At 45.1% G+C, this 19735-nt stretch overlaps 1 protein-coding gene across 1 annotated transcript; it reads right to left on the bottom strand.

Moving 5' to 3' along the window:
* Positions 1-17541: 17541 nt before the first annotated feature.
* On the bottom strand, positions 17542-19494 carry LOC139815018 (uncharacterized). Its single transcript, XM_071781603.1, has one exon. It carries the CDS (start codon positions 19409-19411, stop codon positions 17711-17713), a length of 1701 nt encoding a protein of 566 aa, XP_071637704.1. The 5' UTR covers positions 19412-19494; the 3' UTR covers positions 17542-17710.
* Positions 19495-19735: the final 241 nt, after the last annotated feature.

The raw sequence follows: 19735 nt of genomic DNA, 5'->3' as shown, positions 1-19735 counted from the left end.
GAGTTTCGCTCACCTCGGCGTTTTAACTGGTTTTTATAGTTTCTCGCGTTTCCCTCGTTACAGCCCCGGGGTTTTGCATTCGTCGCAACTGCCTTACCGGTTGTAACACGGTCGTTAAACACCAGCGCGACGTCGGGGTTTGCGCAAAGGGAATGGGGAAAAAGAGCGGGATAAAAGGAATATGCCGCGCAAACCCTACTGCGTGACTCGCCTCGCGAAATTTGAGTCGCCGTGTCCCTGTGCGGCCGGGATACGTTCAACCGCTGTTATTTTCAGAATTCGCGGGCGAAAATGGAAAGCCGATGTACCGCTAACGAGAATTCGTGCGGCGCAAATCTCACCGGTACAAGCCCTCGCATCCGCCGTAAGAGCATCCCAGAATTTTTCCATCGCGATTTTATTTTCAGCCGTGCGTTTCACGCGCGGATGCCGTATCGGGTGGAAGAGACGCGGCGGTGACGAAGAAAGCGCGAGAATCACGAGCACGTGAAAACACGTTGTCGATGAGGGCGAAGCGAGGGTAGGTCGGCGCGGCGTGGCAGTCGGCCGGGAATAAGTTATGAACTCTATGCATTTTAAATGACTAAATCTCTGGGCCGAACGTACTCTTTGCTGGATTTTTCCGGGCGAGAAATGCATTATTGGCCCGGCAATCTCCCTAGACGCCGCGTCGGCGTCGGCGTCGGCGTGGCATCACCCGGCACATTGTACGTGCGGCGTTATCGCGCGTTACACCCGCTTGTTCTCGTGTTTCAAGAGGACACAACGTGTCGCCCCCTTCCATCGTCTCCTCTTATTTTCTCCCTTCGCGTCCCTCTGGCGCTCGCAGGCAGTCGAGTCGTTGCGCTTACATTGCATCGTTCTGGAAGGGACGCCCGGGGACCTCGTCGCACGTGCGTAAAGTCACCACGCGCCTGTTGTTCCCGCAGACGGCGATGTCGCTGTCAGAAGCACAAATACAAAAAATCTTAAGAGCGAGATTTGTTCGTAAGAGGAAATTATTGAGGAATCGTGAAGAAAAATTAAATAATGCAATATAAATTGAAAAGCAATTTTTCATTTTATTTCTGTAGACAAAAAAGCAATAAAATAGATTGACGGATATCAAGCAAGTGAGTACAAATTATATGACAGTTACAGTATCATTAATTTTTCAAAATGAGCAGGATATATATCCCTTACATTTTTATCATTTTCGATACTTTAATTAACATTATACGCGCAATCGTCGAAGATAGCAGAGAGAAATAACAATCTCGAGGATAAGTCACGGGCCGCTCCAATATTTACGCGGCCGCACGACACGCTATTATGTAAACGGATGAAATTTTATCGTCGCTCACGCGTATGCAAATCGCGAAGGAAAATAAAATTTGCATTGCGCCCTTTTTCCACGCCGCCCTTTTAGAACTTCGGAATCCAATCCGACGGCGCGCACTCTCAAATTCAATATGGTGCGGCGGTGCGCATATGGCAGTGTGTATCTCGACGGGATCATAAATATAATAGGTCTAGAGGGACGCGTTGCATGATGTATCGTATATAAAATTAAAAATTTGCGACGAGATAATGATTTTCCGTAAAATTTTGCTAAGGAAAAATTAATTTTCAATTGATTATCCGGGATTTTTGAAAAACTTTGTACAGCGTCAGATGCGTTATCGTGATTATTACGATTGAAATCTGGGCAGATTCGCCTTGTATTACTTGTTTCTATGTAAATTTATTAAAAAGACGCCGCGCGCATAATCGCGCCGCCAGACATTCCGCGGTAAATTAGATTACTATCCACTCATCAATTCCTTCTCTCTTCTACTTGGTCGCGTTATCTGAAGAATTAATAAAGGCCGGACCCTGCGGAAAGGTACGGAGGGACGGCGCGCCGAGCACCACTTTCAATTCCGCATTTGCATAAAATAATCCATAGCGGCTGGACGCGGTGAGAAATTACATCGTGCCGTGGACGATCTCGAGTACCAACCCAAGGGGCGTTGGTCGAGTGGAGATATTTATTATAGGAAATCAATTTCAAACGAAGGAATGCGCGCGATCGCGGAATTCAGATAAGAAATCAGAGCTGGCTTCTTATTTTGCGCGCCATTATTGCCGCGGAATCGACTGATAACGCTTTCAATTATTGAATTATTGAATTATTAAAAGAGTCGAAAAGAGAGAGAAAAAAAAGAGAGAGAAGAAGAGCAGGGTGCGGTCATTTCGCTGGTCTAAAGCTTTAACGCGCGCGACACATAGCATATACGTGTTCGAAAGTGCTATTTCGCCGGGTTCTGTGTGCATGCAAACTTTTAACCAAAAATAAAAAAAAAGATACGCACTCTAAAAGCACGCCCGCGTCGACGATCGACGAAGCGCGAAACTATATCAGGCGGTAGATTTTTATCATCGTACGCGAACGCATCGAGCGAGAGGCTCGCCTTTTAAACGTACGGTACCAGCATTTGCTCATTGTACTCATTGGCAAAAAAGCCGGCGAAGCGTGCAAAATTTATTAACTTCTCTCTTCCTAACGACGCGAGACTCCATATACCGCACATCCGGTGCGTTCGGATACCTTCCCGAAGCCCTCCGTTTCCATTAAATACACCGCGCGCACCGCGACCGGGGAGTAAATTTTTTTCTTCCCCGCCGACCGTCATATATCTTAAATCAGTTTTACGAGCGGCATCTTCGACGCACGGGAGCGTCGCGAATGACACGTGGACGAGGGCGTGGATGCAAGCGTTTTGCAGTATTGATGCGTTCTCGGTGCACGCCGAGCTAAGGGGTCGAGGTCTCCCGGAGGTCACGTCATTTCGTGTTATTAAATTTATATAGACGACGCGGACCTCTCTGATCCCGGCGACGTAGATTTGTCAGGAGGACGGTGACCCCGCAGGCCTTGTGGGAATTCAATATTGCACTTTCCCGTGTCTCTGTCCCCCTCCTTTCTCTGGAGCACCGTTCTTCTACCCTCTTGGGGAGGCGCAGCCGGCAAATGTTTGTGAAACTAATGCAACCGTTCTGAGATTTGATGACACAAAGAGCGAGAGGACGAAGAGTGAGCGAGAGAGAAGGACAGAGGCAGGACAGGATGAGTAGTACGGGGATACACCCGACAGTTAATCTTTTGCTCAAGAGCGATCACATTTTCGGCCGGCAATGAAGACGTAGGAAGTGTAATATTTAAAAGGCAGTCTCATACAGCATAACAGTGAAACAAAGTTAAATAGTTAAAATTATTTATGTTTTAATAAAGAATACGTAATTATATCATAAGCGTGTGAGCGGTGAAAAAATATTCTACTTGTTGTTTTTGAAAATATAAGAAGATAATATTATAAAAATTTATATTTCTATAAGAAATTATGGTTTAGAAAATGAAAACCTTGAAAAGAGAGCATATCTTGGAGAAGGGGGAGTCCACTCGACTCAAGCAAAAAGTTTTTCCAAGTAATTACAAAGTTTCACGACAAGAATTTAACGATCAGCTCGCAATGAAAGCGTAGGAATTAAATAAGTATTTATATATATAATACGAATTTTAACTTTCCGAGAACTTCATTTCAGAAAGCGATGTTCTACTTGTTCTTGTTCGTAAAGAAATGAAGAAGTCTGACCTATAAGACACATTAAAGTATTATAACGGGAAATATAACCATATTTCTGTACCGAAGTTAATTATTTAAGTGCCAGAATATTTTTATTAATATTTTTATTATATTCTTTCATTAAAAATATGGTTTATTACTAATAATTAAATAACACGAAACAAATTATTTATATAGAGAGGACACTACGGTTCACAAATACAGACGAATAGCTTGTTTTTCACATCAAAGCTTATATTTTACGCTGCTGGAATATAAGCTCTGCTTACTCTTAATTAATTAATTATTATCAGATTACTAGTGCATATCCATTATTCAGATTTCAGATTATAGAGTACACATACCGCACAGTATTCGGCTTCATGTTTATGCAAAGTATACAATAATGTTTGAATAGAAGCGACCAATATTCTAATCAGACAATAGCCTTAATTAATATTAATTATCATGTGTCAGTTATTAAATAGTAGGAAAAGTAAATTGCGCGATAAAAAAATTCAGAAGACTAAACACCACGATATAACTTGAGACATACTTTTAAGTGAAAATAATATTCTTATATCATATCATGACGTCAATTCGAAAGGAAAAGAAGTTTGATACGTAGAATCCCACAATCAATTTACTATATTTTAGTAATGTAATAAAATATTACGTACGGTGATATAAATAAGACATTGTATACTTTATATGTATATATATTTTTAAAATACATTTCATGATGCTGAAATATCTCTGTACCCTATAATTTTTTTCGCTTCTCTTGTCAGAGACAAGTTGTTTCGTTTTTTCTTCTAATTTTTTATCGAAAGAAAACTATCGTCTGCTTAGGAATTTTATCAAGACACAACGTTTAAAAGACGTGGAAAAAGGAGACGCGAATAACGAGGGAATCCGATCAGGGGATTAAAGCCGTTTCCCCTTCATGAGGCAACCGGGGACTGCTACTTTTTTTTTAAATCGCCTGCGTGATATTCCGCGCGTGTACGCGAGTCGTATGTTTACCTCGCGGTAATGGGTGCCGCTGCGTGACGTGGTTTCTTAATTTTGCCGGTTTCAGTCCCTCGGACCGGATGCGGAAGGGCGGAAGGACTGCTACGAGGACGGAACACCGCACTTTGCGGAATCCGACGAGAAAAACGAGACGGAGCGCTAGGCGAGAGGCACGGTGAGGCGAAGGGGAGCACTGACGGAGGGGCGGGAAGTAGGTAGTCGAGGAAGAGAAATAGGGATAGGAAAAAATAAGGCGCGGGATGGTAGACGAGTGCGCGAGAGGCATGCCAAACAGGTGCCCAAAAGGGTATCGCGCTTTTCTATTTTTCTTCGGCTCTCTCGTGGCTGACTCCTGCCCGCGGTTCATGATCTCGGCGAAATTGCAGTTACACACGTGATGCGTGCACCTATTTTCTTTTCATATTTTTTTCTTTTCCGTGACAGCGAAATGAAACCACTGCGATGGATGAGACGCTTCACGCGCATACAATGCGGATGGAAGATTCATCATCGCGTTCGGACTTGTTGGAAGAGATTTGTTGTTTAAAAAATACGTAACATGTGCTGTGGAAAAATTTTGACATTAACGATTTCATGATCCAAAAATACTGAAATATTTATAACTCTATTATTGTGTAAAACCTGTTGCGCATATACATTATTTTTCGCGGAATCCGAGGTAGATCGTTGCTTACAAAATGCTCATCCGTTTTTAATATAAAGGACAGACATTCTGTGAACAAAGACAAAATGAAAATCTTACAGAATTTAGACGAACTTTAACCTTAGCTATAGTGCACTATTCAAGTTGTTCCTATCAATCTCATGATGTCGCCGTTTACAGCGAGAGCTAGGGAACAATGCGTCATAATGTGTAATTTTAGTTCGTCGAACTCCAGTAACGTGGGAAACTATACATCACGCTCGATACAGCACTTATATATTCGCGCAATTTCAATTTCGCTTCTCTAGATGGGTATCGATGATGCATAAAGTACCTATTCTGTAATATACCTTCAATTTTTTACGCATTTATCGTGCCGCCTCGAGAGGTATATATATATATATCTCATGCGCCGCGACTCAATTATGAACAACCAAAATCGAAAGGAATCTTTATCTTCGGCATCACGCGAGCGCGATAATCGCATTTTAATGAGTCTCCCGTCGCCGAACGACAAGTACTAATTATCCAACAATCTGTCAGCGAGATACAATTAAACCGACATTATAAAGTCTCGACGACGAGAGACAGAGTTGAAATTTCCAGACTGCCTCCACTTCGAGCCTCGCGGGAGGCCAGTCTTAAGGGAGGATCCTTTAAATTCGCATAAACGCGAGAAACTATCCCCCGCTGAATACTCGTGTACAACATCGCGACGGGACTTCGCTTCTTCCGCTGCTTGCTCCCGATTTCTTCCTCATTCCCCGTCCGTATCCCCCCCTTTCACCCCCCGTCGCTACGTCGTCCGTTCCCCCGGCACACAATTCACTCGCGCTCAAAGTTAAATACTCGGCGCGAAACTTCCGCTTTTCGCCCTGTGCCTTCTTAATCATTGACACTAACTCACGCCCGCTTGGAATGTATAAATAACTAATTAGACGGCTGACGCGGGCCGAGAGAGCGCGAGGCGCGAATGCATAATTTAAACATCCATTAACGCGCACACCATAGTTCCGCTGTTAATACGCGCGGGAAGGCCGCATGCCTTAATTCGTCCCGTGGGAATTCGGCAGAGTTCCGAATCTTATCCGGGCTTGATTCCGCCCGTACGCGTGTGACATCCTCCTCGACAGTGCGAGATGTCTTTAATATGTAAGCTGGAGCGTTTATATAGTATCGCACAATACTCGATAAATCACTACGAAATTACTTCAAAATTATCACTAATACTATTTATGTTATACTTGTACTCTGGAGTACAAGTATAACAAAATAAGATATATTTCCAACGTTTAAGATTAGGATTTTAAGACAGACAAAATCATGTATTAATACACAATATACACATTACGTGAACGTGCATTAATTAATTTTATATTGTTCTGTAAAACAATATTTATTCTCAATACGTATATAATTGCAAAAATCGAACAGATTTGATGATTTTAAGGATAGCAGCGTACAACTAGCGTAACCTTTTTTTGCGGGCGTAACAACAGCGTGTCCCAGCGCGGAAAACATCCAATACCGTGATTGCTAGCGAACAGCGCGAGTAAATGTAACATACGTGTACGCAGATACAGTCCATCGCCGTCGATATCTGCGATAGGCGAAAACGGCGAGGCCGGCGTCGGAGGGAAAAGGGTGACGAGAGGCAGCCCCGGCCCTCTGTCTCGCTCCGACTTGGTGGCACCGAGAGTTGACAGATTGGAAACAGTCCGAGACTTTTATGGCAGCTGTTTCCCGCGCGACCATAAATCCTTTATCTCGATTGTTTATCGTACGGCGAGAGAGAGAATTTCTCATTTGCGTTAAAATTGTTCCCGGGATCGTATACATGCTCGATGCGCTCGTCGTCTCCGCCGAGAGCACTCCCTCGTCGTCGCCCGCCACCCTTACCGCTCTTTCTACCCGCGAGAGTCCCGGGTATACCGCCAACCCTCAACCCCGCTCTTCCGTTGTCCGTTTCGCCATTCCCGCGTCTCGGTGAAAGCACGCGTGCATCCGGCTGGATGCAACCGCACCTGAATGCGCGTACTTATATTGGGGAAATGTTCAATTTTATGGGTCATTTCGCGGAGCTTTATGCCGTGCCGGGATTGCCCGGATTCGACGAAAAAATTCCGACCTGACGACGCCGTGGAATCCCGACCGAGCGGGCCACGCGCGCCGCCGCGGCGGTCTTTCGCTTTTACGAACGAGAACGAGAAACGTGGCATTCGGCAAAATTAAGAAGCAGCTAGTCCCTCACGCTATTATCCGTCCGTTCCTTCGCTTCTTCGCTCCTTCGTTTTATCCGCCGGGTTCACCGGGTTCGACGATGGAATTTAGTAGAAACGAGAATGACGAGCTTCGAAGTCCCGGGATAATGGCGCGTTCCATAACGGCGGGAATGTTTAAGGCGGATGGCGGTGGTTTGGGGGGCGAAATTTCGCGCTCGGTGAATAAAATTAGTCGCCCGCGCGATTAAGAGCGGAATGGAGTTTTTCGCGCGAGTATTCACGACGGTAACGTTCTTGAACGTTTTATTAACGGGACGTTATGCTCTCGTCGATGCTCATCGCCGCCCCCGGTGTCCGAGCGAGGCATAATAAGTTCGTACGATATAAAAATATGTATGCACGTAGATGCGCCTCGCCCCGCTGCAAAATCGGTCGTGCACAATACGCTCACGTCGCAATAAAAATACGCGCGCACACTCGCGGCTACGAAAAACGTTTTACAGTCACGTCGCGGTGGATTTTCAGTTTTACGTTTTGCGGAGGGGAAAGCGTGCGCGCACGTCGGTGGAATAACATTTGGCCTTTTGCAGCCGTCGATTTTCATCAAGTGATCCAACTTTGTTGCGCGGTTCGCGCGTGTTTACGCTCATCCCGTTACACCTGGTGCACGCGCGCGGCGCCCGTCGTGTATTATCCAAATTGCATTATCGCTCTCTGTTTGCGCGGTTATAACGTCAGCCGATGTATTTGTCACGGAGCGCCTCGCCTCGTACACGCTCGGTCAAATGGCTTAATTGCTTTGTCCACGCAATTACGAAATTGCTTACAATTTACAATCAGCCGACCGGACTCGCGCGCTTCTCGCCCCGATCAATTTTACGAACGTTTCGCGCGCAGACCGTCCTTTTTTGAAGCTGTTTGCCTCTGTGCATAAATCAGCGCCCGCGTCGTTCGTGCGATAAACGCATATTGATATAAACCGTTCGGCGCAATTAGCTCTGATTGTTACCGTTGGCCGATTATTCTCGTCGAAAAAATTTCGAAAATCACTGAAAATTTATTCCACGTCTTCTTATTCCGCTCGCGGTACTTTCAAATCGCGAGGCACACCGATTATCTCCCAGTTTGAATGAGCGTTGCTGCGTTGAATAAGCGAATGATTTATGAGTGTTGCCGACACATCAAGCTCAGTCGCGATCGTCACGATCATTCTTGCGCATTTTTTTAATCCCCTAGCATCCCCCGTGCTCGTGAATCCCGCACCGCTCGTATTTCACAAATATCGGATCGCACGCGGGCCGTAAAGTATTCCCAAAATTCCCGGCGCTTAAACGGCCGCGCGTGGGCATTTTGCAAAATTTATTTTCGCGAGAATCGACGAGCAGCGACGGCGGCGACGTCGACAACGGCAACGGCAACAACGGGACGATCTGTCGCCCCCCTCGCGAGGCACGGGCGGACGATTCGCGCGATTGGCGACGAAACGGCAGCGACGAGCCGCGAGTAATCGATTTTTCGCATCCGATGGGGCAATAGCAACTACGCCGTATAATCGCGAACGGCAGAATAATTTAATAATGCCGTGGACCGTGCGACCGTGCCAAATTTAACCGCGCTTACTCGCACAGTCGACTACCGATATACACAGAACGCGAGCGGGATATTAATGGAATTGGAACGGATGATCCTCGATTACCTCGTTCGTATATCTTTTGCTTTGCTGCTCTTTCCTTTTTCCTGATTTGCTTTGTCTTTCAGGTTGGATCTTTTATTGGACATTTAATGGACCGTCCATTGATTTTACGCTAAAATAGCCCCCTTTCGTATTGACTAACTCACTTGCAGAGCTCTTTTTGTGAAAAATCGAAAATGCATTCGACAGTGTACTCTTGTCCTCGAATCGACCGATACGAAAACTAAAATTTCGAAATTTCTCGGTGAGAATAAATGCGCGCAGTGTTAAAATAAACAGGGGCGGGGGAGAAGTCGGCGAGGGACGAGCGCATATTTTTATACGCCCGGGGAAAATACCGGGGTGCGAACAGCGGACCATTTTCTGGCCATTTTTCTGAGGTATCCGGCGTGGCGGACCGTGCTGTATTTGTTTTCCGCACGTAACGAGTTTCGTATATAGACGAGGTCGTTATTTGCACGCGCGATTCGTTACATACTAATTTTGATGTCGAACGTGTGAACTATACAAAACGACACGTTTTATACAATGGATTTTACCGAAATAAAACTAAAGCTTTTACAGTGGTCAAGTGGTTGACGAAACTGTCAAAACCTCGATGAAATTTGGATTGCTATTGCTGCGCAGAAGAAGTCGGTCTAATTCCGATCAAATGTTCTATAGTCCACGTCATTTAAGATGATGTATATTTTATTTGGACGTTATTTGAAACATTTATATTTATCTAGCAATGTCGCTAATTCGATCTAGATATGGCATGGCTATAAAAGCTCTAAAAGTTTCTGAGAACTTCGCGATTCAATATTACTTTGCGAATGTTTGATGTACGACGAAATTGATAGCCAATCGAGCGAATGAATCGGAGGACCCCGCGTAAGTTGGAAAGGTTTACGTCCCCCAGTCAGGCAAATGCTAATCGTAAGTACAGGGAAGACGAGAAGCCATGGGGGGGAGGAAGAAATACACCCACGCGCCACCGATGGAATCGAACGAGAAGGCTCTCCGATTCGGGAAAGCGTCAGCTCGCCTGTCTCGCACGATTTCATCCGCGCCGAAATAGCCGCGTAGCTGTGGCGTCGTCTACAAATCGAACACCACGGCCTGGCATCGTGGAATTCCTAAACGCAAGCCAATAAAAACTTTTCCAATTGACTTCCCCCGGCTTAATTCACTGGAACCGAACGTAAGTAGTGAGGCGGGTTGTATGGCGAGCAGAAGGTTACTCAACGACGACGAAGACGACGACGACGACGACGATGGCGACGGCAACGGTGGTGGCGACGACGGCAGTCGATGACTAAGAGAAGAAAGAGGAAAGATGAAGGCAGGAAGAGAAAAAGGGGTGGCATGACTGCCGACACGCTGCCTCAGAAGGAGCGAGGGTTGCGCGCGAGGGCTGCGATTCGAAGTTCGCGTTTCCGTCTGCGATCGCAGAGCTCCGATTTCAATTTAGATCGCTTGCGGGATCTGCGCGACCTGATTTGGCTTCTTTCAACAACCCTGTTCCATTTCGAGGCCCGGTTTTATTAGCCTTCTTCAATAGAACACTTTGTATACAAGTGGTGCGGCTACGAGTCGAACGTAGTCGACGGAATTGTGAGATCGGCCGCGAGGAATATGAATGAGATTTAAGGAACGCCGTATGCCCCAGTTCTTAAATAGATGATAGAAGTACAGTAAATGACAGTTAAGATATTAAGGGTAACATTATTTATTTGTAATATAACGGCACATGTATCCATTGAAAATAGTTTTTCTTCATAAAAAAAAACATTTTGTCTAAAGATCTATTAATATTATTATGCCGCATATGAATTCTGAAGTACAATACTCTTGAATTCTAAAGATACACACTTCAGAAATAAAAGAATAAGCTATTAAAGTACAAACCGACAATGTAGAAGATAGAAAAGGTGAAAACGATAAAGAAGAAGACCGCTTCAGAAAAATACGGCTACCGGGATACGATTTATCGGCGGGGCCCGAGAAGGAAAAAGGTCTTTGTAGAATAGATAGTGACGAGGGTTCGCTGTCGTGGCGGAGAACAGATTGGGAGGAGAAAGATAGGCAAGAGAAAGGGAGAGAAGGCGGCGATAGAGGGGAATCGGATATCGGCGTAGTTCCGTAAAGTTTCGATAAGTCGGTCCCGAAGCGTTTACTTCCTAGTGAGCACGACTGCCGAGCATAGGATGGAAGGCTGAAGGAAGTCTAGACTTTGGAAGATCAAAAGGCATCGTCGGCCTGGAAATAACGCGGTCCTAGTGTCTGACTTCGCAGTCGTTAAGTTTCCGGAGAATTCTCCTCTCCGTTCTTCGCCTCTTTCCTTCCTATCAAGTTTTATCTTCTTTCGCGTTCTCCTATTCTAGTCCCAGCACGATGTGATTGTCTTTCTTCTTGTGCATTGCTAGTTCTACAAATCAAATGATCGTTGTTACCCTTTCAATACTATGGGCACATATATACGTAAGATATTTGTTTCGGAGTTACAGATGCATAACGTACGTAACACGGTCGTTATGTACATACGCATATTTTCTTTTAACATAGTTTTGACGTATCTATGAAAAAATTAACGTTTAAAAATGAATAATGTCGAAAAATGTACATATTTTAGTAAAAGTCCTACATTCAGCCGTATGTTACACAACCACTCGGTACTTTAAGCTTAACGCAAAAAAGAATTCCGGCTACAGCGCTTTCTATTGCCAGGTAAATCCGGTCACACAGAACACTCAACGTGTCGCGCTATTTTGTACTCAAAGGATTAAACGCGCTTAATCCTTTGACATTCAACCGAGAGTTACTTGATATAGCAACGCTAACGTCAATCTTATTGTCTAAATAAAAAACCGACTATAATTACTGTTCGTTAATTAAAGCAAAAGTATCAACGAGAAGAAGCAAACCGTCAGTGATTCATTGATTCGGTGCAATAATATCACACGATCATTTTGCGCAGGCGGTGATATCTTAGCGGGAAACGCAATCCCGAGGAAGAGAACCGAGCGCGCGCGCACAGCATGAATGAACCGATCCGCCCTTTCATTTTTGTATCGTTTCTTGCGGGAGATTTTCCATGAGATCAAAGCACGCGACGAAAACTTTGATGTGATTACACGTCCGCGTGTAAGAACCAATTGCATCTTTTTCTCGATGGTGAAACGGAGGTGGTGAAGCTACATTCTCGCTCGACTGTCCGAAGAGAAGAAGAAAACGCTCGCGCTCTCGAGCCGCGCGCGCGCGCGCGCGCTCGTATTAGGATTCTATTAACCTATTTTTCCCGTCTATCGCGCGCCCGGGTCAAGCCACAAAAGAGAACGTTAATGACATTTCTTTTTATCCCGGGATCGGGGCGAGGCGGAGGCGCGCGTGGCCTCGGCGTAGCCGCGGAAAAATAGCTTTGTTTCGCCGCGGGGCGGGCAACGCGGGTGGTGCAGATTGCATTCCCCGCGGAACGTGGAAGCACGAGGGCAGAAGTGCCGATTGTTTCTTTATGACGATGTTGAGTAATCGCAGGGAAAACTTTTGCCTCGCAACTTCTTTTCGTTCACCACCGAGCGCGTTTCCGAGAAACGCGCTCCCGGGTATAAGAATACGTACAAACGCGAAATTTCATTGCGAATCCGACGATTGTCCCGATTCCGGCTGCGCGCTGTGTCATAAGTACACCTCAACGATACAATCGCTCCCGTTCCTCGTGCAATTTTACCAACAACGAAAGTACGTTCTTTAAAGCCGTGGAAATTCTTTCATTACGTGCGAGCCATTATGCTCAAAGGATATTCATTGCTCCAGTTTTATTATTACATTTCACTCAGTGTCTTTTATGCTTTACATTCTTTGCGCAGTTTCGATTTGCAATTTTAATGGATTGGAAATATAATTGTTCGATTTGTACGCTTTATCAGTCCGTTATCTTTTTAATTGATTAAGCAATCGATTGCGCTTTCAAAGCGCGTACCTCTGCCTAATATCATAGATTTCATTACGTAAATGATGTTACATTCGTATATGTATCCGACATTGCATTTATTAATATCAATTACCTCGAATCGCCGCAGTTATTATCGTGTCGATTTAATATTGAAATAGTGATTTTGTACTCTCACATAGTTACGCGAAATCGCAGAAATTATCGCATTTATATGTATCAGTATCAAGTATTACCACAGAGAATGCACGACTGATTGTACAATTACTATTCGCGGATACGCATTACGGTAATATCTGACTTTTGCGAATTTTATCGGGCAACAGTATCGTGAAATCTCCATCTGCAATCTAGGAAATTAGGGCAAATCCGTGAATCGAAGCAAAATCCCTCGTTACATTATTTATTTATGATCAATATATTTGGCCATTTTTTTGCTTGATCTTTGCGCTGAATCTATAAAAGGACAAGACGGTGTATTCCAATAGAGCCGGGAAGTCAAAGTTCCGGGGAATGGGAGAAGACAGGGCAAAAGGAAGGATGAAAATGGCTTTCAATATTCCGTAAAAGGAATCGCAAAAATTCGGATATTAGCTCGCTTCACGTCGATAGTAATCATATGTGAGGAGTCATCGGTCTACAAGGGTTGCACGAGCGGCAAGGGTAACCACCGCGGGAGGGAGAGAGCTGAAAAGGACGACGGAGCGAGACGGTGGGCCCCGGCTTGCCTTTGAGGTCCTGCCAAAGAACATTCCGTACGAAAATAAAACAAATAAATCGCGTGCTTCAGACGTTTACGTAATGGGAAATGAAATAGGATGTTGATGCGACGACTTGTTTCTCGCGCCGCGCTCCCCAACTACCGCTTTCGCCGTTGCAAATGTACAGCACCATCGGCGCACCATCGCCGCCCGCGATCCGTTCGTCTGCGTGTGCGAAGGCGCGCACATTGCGTTAGGCAAGGCGCGAGCCTCAGATGCGATACGCGTCTCGCTGGTCCGCCTCGCAGGAGGGAAAAACCAGGTGCGCCACAAGGAAAAATATCCAATCTACTCCTGTCGGTCAAAGGGAAAGTATCTCGAGCAAAAAGGCCGGCAGAATGACATGAACGCGGTAACGTCGAAGTAGACGAGCCAAGAACGTAAAGGAGAGTAGAGATGGAGTTCCGCGTCAGCGCCGAACTTACGCTAAAAACGTCTCTTAGTCACCTTCTTTGGCCGCCTCGCTTTCAGTTTGTTGCACGTAATTTATTACATGCTCTGTACTCGAGTATGCTTGAGTAAATGCTTATCGAGATAAGTAGTTGACGAATTATCAAAATCACCAATCGATCGCGACCTCGATCGCGACACAATAAATTATCGCGAAATAAATTATCATGAGAATAGCTAATATTGCTATTTGTGGAAATGTAATTTTATTTCGTAAAAAGTGAAAGAAACATGGATTAAATTTGTTTAATTATCATCATTTATAATGATTTAAATTTTTAATATTAATTTCTTTCCCTCATTGTAGTTTTATTCATCATACAAGTATTCTTATATGAATATTCATCCTTGGGGTTCTCGCTGCGTTGTGCGTAATGATAAACGCGTTTGATAAGAAGCTCTAAGCACTCTCTAGCGCACATCTCAGAGTGTATTTTAGACGGTAACTTTTTCTCGTTGTTCTACTCGGAGCACCTGCGTGCACAGATCGTTACGAAATTGCACGGTGCTCATGCAGGTTTTAAAAGCTCACCCGACGCGCGGCGTTTGCGGCCCGGACTTGTTTCTTGATACCCGCAGATGCTTTTCGGTGGATTTACAGCCGACAGTACGTACGTAGGCAAGTGCTCCGGTGCCACGGCGGGTAAGGCTTTGCCCGGATGGGGGTTTACAGAGGAGCGGAGACAGGGAGGAAGAAGGAAGAGAGAGAGAGAGAGAGAGAGAGAGAGAGAGGGTCCTCCTGGAGGCAGGAGGCAGCGATAAAACCAGCACCGCGAAGGCGCGTCGGCCGGGATGTTTTTAAAACTTACTCCTCCATCCGCACCGACACACCCACACCATTAAGAAGTACATACCGGGGATCCTCTCTTTCTCCACAATTTCTCTTTCACTCTCTTCCGTTCCTTCCTTGCTCTCTCGCGTTGTCTTCTTTTTCCTCTCTGGCGAACGGCCTGTAAAGTCTGCTGTGTACTACGTCTTTCGGCCTCACCCTGACAAGAATACACGTCACGCTCGAACAACTCACTCCGCACTCTTCCTATATCTCTCCTACAGCCTTACTTCCCTCCTACTATTTGCGCCGCGTTTCTTCCGTTCTCATTTAAGCCAACCAGACAAGAGCCTGGATTCGCCACGCCTGAAGCCTCTCGCCTCTCGCGATTTCGTATATCGTACGGGGGGAGGGTGATCCGCGAGCGGAACCCCGAAGTCGTTCGCGCGGATTTAAATATCTGAAAACGGCAGGGAAAACGCCCTTTTCGCCACGCGTTTAGTAAGCCCTGTTTCCCTTTTCTTTTCCCCCCGCGTCGGTCTCTCACGCGCTAGAGCGTCAATCTCCTATCAGACGGGTCCCGGCCTCCATCGTCTTACTGTTAAAAGCCGGGCTTCTTTTCTCTCCTACTCCAAATCTCGTCTCCGCTTCCTCCACTTTTTGCCGTCTGAAAGCCCGATAGACTTACAGCGCCGCGCCGGCTGTGCGCTTATCTCCGAGTTGCGTGCGAGTATACGTGCGAGGGAGCTTACCCGGTATAAAATAGGTTGAATTTAGCCGAAGTTTGAAAGGAAGATTATTAATTCGACGTATTGCAGTGTTACATTTACCGTATAATATCTTTTGCATTGCTTCATTTGTATATAATTTTATATGACAATTTTTTTCAACTCTTGACTTAGCGTGACTGAATACATAGCGATCCTGTTTCACGTGATAAATAGAAATGCATTTGATGGTGCATAAATAATTGCAAGAAATGGATAACTCTTTCAATTATGAAGATTACATCGCATTCAATTAGAAACGAGACAAATATTTTGTGAAACATCTGACGAGCGCCATCCTTTCGATCTGAAATACCCGAATTCATGTTACGTCGGTGAAGTACCTCTTAACTAAAATTTAATCGGTATTTACTTGAGTTATAGTGGCAGCGCGACGTAGCTCAACTTTCGCGAATCTCTTTAAGTTACGTACACACAGTTAATAGATCAGACCGCGCGATAATCGGATCCGCCGCGTCGGTACGGCAATAACGCCGTTCTCCCCAATCCGAGGGGAGCTCTCATTTTTCGGCGGGCGTCTTTAATTAAGATCTTCCGTGGAAATTTCCCTGGCGTATTCGGCCGGGGGGATTCATCGAAAGCGTCCGCAATTCCTCGATAAACCGTGTTGAAAGGAAACTCGTTAAAACCAATCTGCCAGGGATCGAGTCGATCGTTTTGCACCATTCGACTGCGGCAAACCGAAGGATGAAACTGAAAATCGAGTGAGGGATCGCTGAAGGATAAGCAACAGACGTCAGAGAAAGACAGCGTAGAAAGGTGATTAGAAAGAATCTTGAAAGAACGACGAGGTTTCGACGTCACCTATACAGATACCGCTCGGGGCGAATCTTATTTTTGATCACATCAGAACGGTTGATCATCAAGGAAGGAAGAAGCGGCGATCTAATTAAAAACTTTCGGAAGCCCGTCGATCCTCGGGGCGACTTGCTCATTTATCAGCATAGGCGAATAGATAAATTAAAATTAAGAACGCATAGAGAAGTTGCCCAGGGCTGTCTGTCTTTCATGGTCTCTACTGAGATGCTAATGGAGAGAAGAGAGCAAATGGACGCAAAGAAGAACACGCAGTCAAGAAGGAAAAGCAACTGTAGAGAGAGAAAGAAAGAGAAAGAGATAGAGGATGGGTTGATGGAAGTAACTACTAGACGTAGAAAGTGAACATGGCAGGTCGGCCAGGACGGGAGGATAGATAATTAGACAAGAAACACAGGCTCGCTCCCTCGCCCCTCTTCGCAGCCCGGCACTACCTGCTTCATCCGATCTCCTCCCCCACGCTTGAACCCGCATCCTCTTTAATTAATAATATAAGCGTCAGCCTATCCCTGTTTCCCAAACCGAGCACCCATCTTCTTCCCCTCGCACGCATCTTTCGATTCTCTCGCGAGTTTCAGCCATATGTTTATAGGATGGGGGCACATGTGCCTCTAAATTACAATAACATGCTCTGCCAACTAATTCTGATGTACATTACGCATTCATTTTTAACACAAAATCATAATTTCGCAAAATTTGTAACAAATATCGCGTCTTATTACATTCTTTTAATGTACATTTTGTTCTTACATTCTCATATAACTGCATATTTTAATGAGCTTCTAATTAATCTTTGATAAAAAATTAAATTACCTTTAAGTAATAAGCTTTAAAATAATGTATTGATGTATTTTTATTTATGAGAGAATATAAACGTCATATATTTTAATATTATACATAATCAGTAAAGCATGCAAACTATTCTACAATTATATAAACGTATAATTACGATCGTTATAGTTATATATGTATATAACTTTCATATCTGTCGCAATTAGTCTTTCTTTCTGACTACTGATTACGAACTATTAGCGAATGTCTTCGAAGTAGTTATTTGTAATACCGTAGTGCGATTTAAAGTTTCGTGTTCGCTTCGAATTACCGGCGACTCGGTAGTAACAATTACTCTGAAAGCATGGTGCGAAGCCTCGAATTCTCGATTAACATCGCCACTTCGCTGCCTTTCTAACTCGAACAATTGTCCGTTCTCGCGTTTTATTGTTACCGAACTCGATTCCATGGAATTGTTACTTGCTTTCTCAACAAACGCGTCATTTAGATCAATTTGTTTCGCGGGATTTATAACAAAACCATTACTAGAACCAGATTTCTGAATAGCATTTACCGAATAATTGTCCAAATTTGGCGACGATACCGATGAATTTATCTTTGAAATATTTTTATTGTTAACAAAATACGGCTTGATACGTACTCTTCGCCGTTGTCTGTCAAAGTCCAAATTAAAACCCTTTTGCGACTGACGACGCGACATCTTAGCTTGATTCACATCTTGATGTGCTGTGTAATAATCATTGTTCTGCTTCGTATAATCGTAATCATACCTGTTTCTATATTGCTGATTCTTTTTCGTTCTACCTTCATTTCCATAAAAAGACGAGAGCAGCGCATCATTAAGATGCAACGAGTCAAAATTAGCGTTCTTATGATTTATATCGCGATTATTCCAAGAAAATCCAGCGACTTCCATATTGTCCATCGAGGAAGATAGTCGATGGCCATCTGCGTTGTCCGGTGACTCGAGGAAATTTTCGATCGATCGTCTGTGCGTGTTCAAGGAGTCGAAAACTCTGTGAAATATCCGTTGATAAGTTTGCCTTTCGCGTTCGGGGATCGAATTGTTTGAGTGTGTCGTCTGACTTTCCACAAACTGCGACGACGTCGGGTAATCCGGAGGAAGAGAAATCGCGGGCGACATAGTGGTCGTCGGATAATCCGCCGGCACCACGTGAACCAAGTGCTTCTGACCTTTTTGATCGGTTCCCAGGATCAACCTCGGTGCCAATTGATTCGCTTCTTCCGCGACTTTTTCCACGGGTCTCGGTCGATGTCGTGGTCTCATATTCCTAAGTCCATGCTTCAGCTTGATCAATTCTTCTTTCTCGGTCTTTTCGGTGCTCACATTCTCCTGAACAGTAGCGTGGTTATCCTCTTGCGGCGTCCCGTCCCAGTCAGCGTTCGAGTCTCGTTCCGTCAACCGCCAGAGATCCTTTGATCGATGATGATGCTCAGAGAAACTATTTTCGAGACTAGGCAGGGAACTTTCCGGACCGTTGTCGTGCTGCGTTCTAATCGTCGGGGTCGGCGCTCGTTCTCCCTGTGGTGTCACGTAAACGTAATAATTCGGCCAGAGATTGCTGGCGTGGAAGTGATCGTCCGCTTGCGGCATTATCGTCAGCTGGAGATCATATCGCGTTTCCTCGGAATTTGGCGGTTGCTTGATCCTCTGCAGAATCCACGTGAATAAGGGACTCTCCTGAACTGCGCATGGCTCGCAGTCGATGCAGCCGTCCTGGCATAGCATCCAGTGGCCGTTTAGCAGACGATAAACGTTTCCGCGCGATAGAATGACATTCTCGTCGTCGTTCGAGTACGCGGCGATCGGCCCGCCGTAGTAGGAAGCGTCCAACGGGCGCTTATGGGGCACATTGGCATCCGACGGCGACGGGGTGACCGATTTCAGGATAATCTCGCGTAGCATGTACTCCCAGGGTGGCACGAGATGCCACAAAAGTGGCGATATCGCAGGATTGTATCGCTGCCGGAATGGATTGCCGTGACCCAGAGTAAAAAGAAGAAACTGAAAAGAGATTCAAGTTAAAATACCGGATGTTTGCTCGGTGAATAATTTATAATATGAAGCATCGGAGAGTTCGTTTAAGCTAGACTACAACATTTCGGATTCGTTCAGGGCTATGAAATTATTGTTCGATGCATTTTAAATGCGTGCGCATGTCATGTCTGGGCGCGTTTCGTGCCGAAACAATCGGGAGACAATCGTGGAACGCGTGGAATCGACTCGGAT

Source organism: Temnothorax longispinosus, chromosome 6, assembly GCF_030848805.1.
Source record: "Temnothorax longispinosus isolate EJ_2023e chromosome 6, Tlon_JGU_v1, whole genome shotgun sequence".
In the NCBI taxonomy this organism is placed as follows: domain Eukaryota; kingdom Metazoa; phylum Arthropoda; class Insecta; order Hymenoptera; family Formicidae; genus Temnothorax; species Temnothorax longispinosus.
The sequence above is the reverse complement of the archived record's forward strand: the minus strand, read 5'-3'. Positions and strand labels throughout refer to the sequence as shown.